Source organism: Thalassophryne amazonica, chromosome 14, assembly GCF_902500255.1.
Source record: "Thalassophryne amazonica chromosome 14, fThaAma1.1, whole genome shotgun sequence".
NCBI classification, from domain to species: Eukaryota; Metazoa; Chordata; class Actinopteri; order Batrachoidiformes; family Batrachoididae; genus Thalassophryne; species Thalassophryne amazonica.
In genome coordinates, this window is record NC_047116.1 from 23834931 (window position 1) to 23842137 (window position 7207).

Below are 7207 nucleotides of genomic sequence, written 5' to 3' on the forward strand. Positions count from 1 at the left end.
ATTGTCATTATGGGGTATTGTGTGTAGAAGTTTGGGGGGGGGGGGAAGAATTTCATCAATTTTTGAATAAGGCTGCAACATAAAATGTGGGAAAAAAGTGAAGTGCTGTGAATACTTTCCGGATACACTGCAAGTTTGGGAATGGTTGTATTAGAGGCAGACAGAAATATGTACAATGCACACAATTTCAGCTCCTATTTAAGACCGTATGACCAGTGGAGCAACATGCATGGACAAACAGACAGAACAAAAGTCCACTGAGTAGCATCCTATTTCCAGTAGAATTAGTGGCGTTCATTTAGCGTTCCCGCTTTGTGGCTCGTGCAGTAATGATGTTCAGATGGTTGATCTCACGTTCTCTTCATTCTGCTCCTTCTTCTTCTTCTTCTTCCACTTTTGGGTGTGGACAGACAGAATCAGGTTACAAAAAACCTGCTCCACAGGCTTCTTTCTGTCATTCTGCACTTTCATTGGTGGAGACCCGGGCCCTGCCTGCATCCGGCTGCACACACACACACACACACACACACACACACACACACACACACACACACACACACACACACACACACACACACACACACACACACACACACACACACACACACACACACACCATGTCTGAAAGGAAGTGACATCACAAGCGCTGCAGGCCAACCTGCCTCATATGCTGTGACCACAGATGAGGGCACGGTGCCTTTTCAGAAACCCATGTTGACAGTCAGCAGATTTTAAACTTCCTCTGTGAACCATGTCAGCGGAACAACAACATGCTGCACGAGATGGTGCGTGTCAAAGTGGGGATGTTGTTTTTTTCTCCAACCCTCTGATGAGCGGTGAGTAGGAACAAACTTTGTGCTGCTTTTACACACAAAGCTTCACCCTGTCACTGGAACGCATGATACCGTTTATGCTGCTTTAACTTGTGATCCTGATTAAATTGTGGATCTGCTTCAAGATGTTGAGTCGGACTGGTCTCCCATTCACGATGCAGCTTTTAACGGACGTGTTCTCACCTTGCAGCGACTCATCGCTCAGGTAAAAAAAAAAAAAAAAACTCCTGGCATTTTAGAGTTAAATATTTTCTCTACTGTGGGGGAGACCGGGGTAGTTTTAACCACACGCACACGTTTTCCACCAATCGGAGACAAGGATGAGTCATGTGACTCCTATTTGTAAACATCCACCCGCTTCCTGATTGGTTATGTGCAGCTATCATGGCTTTATAAGCAGTTTATAAATGTCATTTTAATCAAATAAATCTGATACATTTTGCGTATAAATTAATAAACTTGTATGACATTGAACAACAGTGTCTTGAGCTAAAGGTGATGCATTTTCATGCCCCATCCTTACCCTTCAAAAACAGAGGCACACTCGGAATAAGAAAAAATTGCACTTCCTTGAATGACCACTTAAGGCTGGCTCCAAAATTGAGCAGATTGCCATAGAAGCCCATGTTAAACTGTCCAAAGTTTGAGAAGAAATAATCATGTTTACAGCCTGGAACAAAAAACGGTTTATGTCTGCTACCTCCAGTGGTCTACACCATATAGCACAGATTCAGGATAAGAAAGGATTAAGAAGTTAACATTCTGGATATTAGAAATACACAAATTTTGATAATCAACTGTGTGTGTCTTTTTGGGACATAATTTGGATTATGGTGGTGAACAAATGTTTGCTAATTGCTTCATAAACAGATTTTAAAGCGTAACACAAAAACTGAATTAAACACACTGAAGCAGAATGTGTTACAACTGTACCCAGTCTCCCCTTTGTTAGAAGCCAATGTTTAATGTGTCTTAAGAACTACACTCTGTGTTTGCTGCTCACAGGGTACCTGTGTGAATTTGGCCACTCTGGACTGGGTCTCACCCCTCCACGCGGCGTGCATGAAAGGCCACGTGGACTGTGCCAAGATTCTTGTGGAACACGGGGCAAATGTCAGTGAGAGTAAACGAATATCTGGTTTAGGACAGGGTGTCCACTACTTTGAAGTAGTACTTGTAGATGGAAACCTATCAGTTATTATTGGATTTTGCAACTGCTAGTGAGAGATTACCTGAAATGCACAAACAAAATGATCATGCATGCACACGTAGTCCTGTTCACACACTATGACACATTAACAAGTCTGCAGGTGTAATGTGCTCATCCTGCAGTCTGCGCATAACACATAGTGCACATTAAACTGTTTGTGGTTCCTACATTGTTTGGTAGAATATCTGGTGCAGTGGCTGTGATCTCTGCAGGATTGATTGATTTTTTTTTTTTCCAGGTAAACTGTTCCACTGTGGATGGAAAGACGCCACTGTCACTCTCTTGCTCTCAGGGTCATGTGACATGTGCATCGATGCTCCTTCAGCAAGGAGCTTGTCCTGTGGGAACCGGCCAGTCCAGTTCTCCAATCTACCAGGCTGCAGGCGAAGGTTAAAGGTCACATTCTGCAGTGTATATAATCCATACTGATCCATTTTACTAAGTCACTGCAAAACAACACTGTCAAATTGCAAAATATCCAAATGGTAGAATTTTTTTCTGTATAAGCATATTAATTAATAGAATTATATTTGACAAAAAAAACAAACAAACAAAAACAAAACAAAACAAAAAACAACAACAAAAAACAACTGTCATCTTCAGTCTTGGGTGTGTGTGTGGTGGTTGGTGGGGGGAGGGGTTATTTCAGATTTCATACATTTTGTGAATAATATAATAAATCTGATGCACAATTGTGGTGGATATTTTTGCAATATGTTACAGTAAAACAAACACCCCCCCCCCCCCCCCCCCCACACACACACACAAAACGCAATGCTAAAATAACAAAGAAACACACAAACGGTTGTTGGTGGGATGTGTTCCAGACATCGGTTTTGGTTCAAGGAAGAGTTGATTTTGAAGTTAATGGGAATACTCCCATAATGAGTTCCACTCTAGTGGTGGCCGCCGGCGCTCTCTGAGGCCCCTTGACCTCTAAATATTGTAAAACTCTGTATTTGCACAGATGTGGGCCATAAACAGCGGCGTGAGCTGCACCCGCAGCGGAATCTTCATTTTTCCAAATATGCTCAAACAAGGGGTTTCATTTCCTCTCCTGCTGCCTGTGGTCGCTCTGTCCAGGTCATCCAGAATGCATCGAGCTTCTTGTTCAGCACGGTGCCGATGTGGATCAGCACAGCGACCAGTCGGGCTCGCCTCTGCACATTGCATGCTCCAATCAACACGTGGACACGGCGAGGAAACTGCTGCAGCTCGGTAAGATGACTTCTCATCTTATTTTTACCCAACAATCTCAAAAAGACTGCAGCGCGTTGAAGACCCCCACGTGCACATCAGGAGATTCGGGCTCAGGCTCTGAGCTGATCCAAGAGTGTGTTGGTGCTGAATCTGATACGTTACCAAAGTCAAAATATTGAATGCTGAAGTGAGTTCATGTTGAGTTTTCTTGTTACATTTATTCAAGTTTAAGTTTATTTAAAGAATGTGTACGTCTTTGAATAGCTACGACTGTTCATCACTATTAAAAAGGAAACAACATGAATAAAAATAAAGCAAGGCTAAAGTACCCTCGCATGAGCATGGTTTCACAATTTGCAGTTGTTTAATTGGTATCCCAGTACAAAGTGTGTGTGTGTATATGTATATATATATATATATATATATATATATATATATATATATATATACACACACACACACACACACACACACACACAAATTTGTTATTTACATTAATTATTAAGATCCTATTGTCTTGCATACAATTTGTCCATGTTCAATAATGTCCATTTATCAATCAATCAATTATAAACATTATTTTTTTTTTAACATTTTAACAGCGTCCACAAAATGTCTTGTAAATCACTTCAGAAGTGTTCTAGGTTCCAAAAAGAGCGTTTTAAGTTTTAGGAGTGTTTTTTTTTTTCTTGCTAGCGTTTACATAACATATGACAAAGAGGTTATATTTACATACAAACGAAACGGAGTTTGCAGCTAGCTACCAACCACTGACGTCACGGGGCCATTCTACTACAGTTGGCTGTCACTCCCGCCCCTCAACACAAATGCAACAGAATGAAACAGAATGTGACTTTTTAACTTCTTAAAATAGGTGAAGGTTAGCCATCTTTGAACTTGATCAAGGTCTATGTCCCCTGTTCCCCTGGAATGTTCCCTGTGAATTTGAAGATGTTGGCAGTAAAAGGACTGGACTTATGTTGAGCACAGACGGACAGATGGACAGATGCACGCACACTAAGGTGCGTTCTATGCTCTGGCAAAGTCAGCCAGAGTTCAGTCATTTGGGTGAAGGTCAAGGTCATTGGGGTCAAATGTCAGATTGTCATAGGCCTTGCTGTTTAAATACTCACAGGTACTACTACAGAGCAGATAAAATACTAACAGTGAGGTAGGACAAGAGTCTGAAATATAAAAAAAATGCTGCAGATCTGAGTTCACCACATGAGTTCACCGTGACTGAACACCGTCACTGCGTCACAGAGGAGTGGATCAGAGAAGAATTTTTCTTTAAAAAGTGCAACATGAAATTTCACACGGGGAGACCGGAGCCTGTGTCTGATCAGTTTTCTTTCAACAAATTCCTCCTTTGTTTCACCATGAAGCTCTGCAACAACTGCTGCAAAAGGACAAAAGTTGCACTTTGTCCAGTTTTAATGATTGATGAAAATGAACTGCAAGACATGATCAGTGACTTGGACATGTTCATGTATTTATCTGCTAAGTTGTCAAAAGAAAAATGACATTTACAATAATTTAAATAATTATAAAACAACTTACATCATCATACCTTAGAGGTTGGTTTTGTGGAGTGGGTGGTGCACAAGGACACATTTTCAGCAAACTGGTTGCTTAAATTTCCAACTGTCAGGCACCGACATGTTTGTGACAACTTGTGGTTAACTCGAGCCTGCAGGTCACTCACAACTAACAATGTGTGTATCCAGGATCCCTTTAATCAGAGTAAATGATATCAGACCGACTTCTCTTTTAGATTACCCTACGGTCACATTAGCTACAGCAAGCGACCAAGGCAAAGGGCGACAAGCAGTCGACGTGGGTATTCCCTAAACATGGCCAGCTTGCAGTTACTTGGTTACTTGCATAATGCAGTCTGCAACCTCACCACTAGATGGCACTAAATCCTACACACTGTAGCTTTAATGAAATTTTTCTCCATATGCTAATGAACAGGTTGTTGTGCTCTCCTTCAGGTGCTTGTGTGAACAGCAGAGTATCTGGCAACTCGGCCCTCCACATCGCTGCTCGTCTGTCCAACCCGGACTTGGTGTCCATCCTGCTCGAACACGGGGCCGATTGCTCCCTTAGGAACTCTGAGGACAAACAGCCTCAGGACCTGGCGTCTCCTAACAGCCTGGCGGAGCGTCTGTTGAGACAGTCAGGAGGTACTCACTCCAAACTAACCATGTAGGCTGACGGTGAAGCCTGTTGTGGTCTTCTCACTGGGTCGGTGGTTAATGAGGCATCTTTCTGTCACTCCTGACCAGGAGCGACTCCTCTGATTCAGATGTGTCGGCTGTGCATCAGGAACACTTTGGGCAAGGACAGACTCAGACGAATTCATGAGCTTCACCTCCCCACACAACTGAAGCAACACCTGCTGTACCAATCACATCCTGTCCGGACGGTGAACCCGTGCACTGATCCCACTCAGTCGTAACGCTTACATTTCCCTTTCATGTCAGCGAGGGGCGCAATTGCATAATGGTGCAGTGAGAGGACGACTTGTTTGTGGGGCTCTCTCTTTGTGACACACCTCTGGAAACAAATCATGCAAATCCTGGTGTTATGTGGGAAAACATAAAACCAGTTTTATTTATATTGTGCCAAATCGCACAGTGAGTCACCTCGAGACACTTTACTTGTATCTATTTTCTTACACACGTTTCCCCAAAAAGCAAATGCAAGGTGGACGTGGCAACAACAAATCTCCCTTTTAAAAAGAAGAAACTCCAAGCAGAGCCAGACACTATGGAGGGGCCATCTGCTGGAATGGTGGGGGGGGGCAGACAGACAGGAACTGCAGAAGGGAAAGCAATAAAAGATAAAACAAAGATAATAAATAATGACAACAACAATAATAGGACTCATGTTGTAATTTTAGCAATGTTTGTGTGTTTGTTTCTGTACTCCTTTCCATTAATTTCCATTAAACTTGGTATGTGGATGAACCTTGACAAAGGTCAAGGTTATTCAGGTCCAAGGTCAAATTTGATTTTTTTATTTATTTCCAAACATAGTGCACAGGTGCAGGTGGATTCCTAAATTACCCAGATGAGGGCAAAGTTGCTAAAGGTCAATCAATGGGGTCAAGGTAACTGGAGTCAAAGGATACACAATCTATAGATGGGTTCCAGAATTACTCAGCAGAGGTCAAACTTGGCAAAGGTCAGTGATCGGGGTCATCGAGGTGTCTGTCTGTCTGTCTGCTCCTCTACTCCACAGATATCATTTGTCTCGTCTCTACCAAACTTTACGTGTGGATGAAAGTCCAGCCTGGAATCGCCCTTACAGGGTTCATTTTCTCAAAGGTCAAGGTCATTTATGTCAAGATCAATACATTAGATTTTTCATCTTGATTTGGGCTAAACATGACAGAATAATATGTAAGTGGACTCTAGAATTCCTCTGGCAAGATCAGCCAAAGGTCATTCAGTTAGGGGAAGGTCATTTGGTCAAAGGTCAGAGTTCCACCAGGCAAATAAGTGTGTTGTTTACAGGAAATTATATCCTAACAAAGCAACCGCATCCTTATTGACACAAAACTAACCCTAACAGTCTACAATATGGCATGGGTTGTATTTCACAATAACAATAATAATAAAAAATAATAATGGAAATGGAAATAAAAATGGAAAACACTTGGAAAAAATTTTCAAGGTCAAAGTCCTGTTAGAAGTTAAATACAACCCCTGGCAAAAATTATGCAATCACCGGCCTCGGCGGATGTTCATTCAGTTGTTTAATTTTGTAGAAAAAAAGCAGATCACAGACATGACACAAAACTAAAGTCATTTCAAATGGCAACTTTCTGGCTTTAAGAAACACTATAAGAAATCAAGAAAAAAAAGATTGTGGCAGTCAGTAACGGTTACTTTTTTAGACCAAGCAGAGGAAAAAAATATGGAATCACTCAATTCTGAGGAAAAAATTATGGAATCAC

At 41.8% G+C, this 7207-nt stretch overlaps 1 protein-coding gene across 1 annotated transcript; it reads left to right on the forward strand.

Moving 5' to 3' along the window:
- Positions 1 to 649: 649 nt before the first annotated feature.
- LOC117525291 (ankyrin repeat and SOCS box protein 9-like) lies at positions 650 to 6967 on the forward strand. The gene is made up of 7 exons (XM_034187128.1): positions 650 to 836; positions 959 to 1038; positions 1839 to 1946; positions 2282 to 2432; positions 3127 to 3261; positions 5238 to 5429; positions 5532 to 6967. Exons 1-7 carry the CDS (start codon positions 752 to 754, stop codon positions 5702 to 5704), a joined length of 924 nt encoding a protein of 307 aa, XP_034043019.1. The 5' UTR covers positions 650 to 751; the 3' UTR covers positions 5705 to 6967.
- Positions 6968 to 7207: the final 240 nt, after the last annotated feature.

Bases quoted from the DNA above. Each gene is read 5' to 3' on its own strand.
- LOC117525291 (XM_034187128.1), top strand. From the start codon at position 752: ATGTCAGCGGAACAACAACATGCTGCACGAGATGGTGCGTGTCAAAGT. The intron at 1,039-1,838 runs GTAAAAAAAAAA...TGCTGCTCACAG, and splicing joins TGCAGCGACTCATCGCTCAG to GGTACCTGTGTGAATTTGGC. The intron at 3,262-5,237 runs GTAAGATGACTT...GCTCTCCTTCAG, and splicing joins GAGGAAACTGCTGCAGCTCG to GTGCTTGTGTGAACAGCAGA.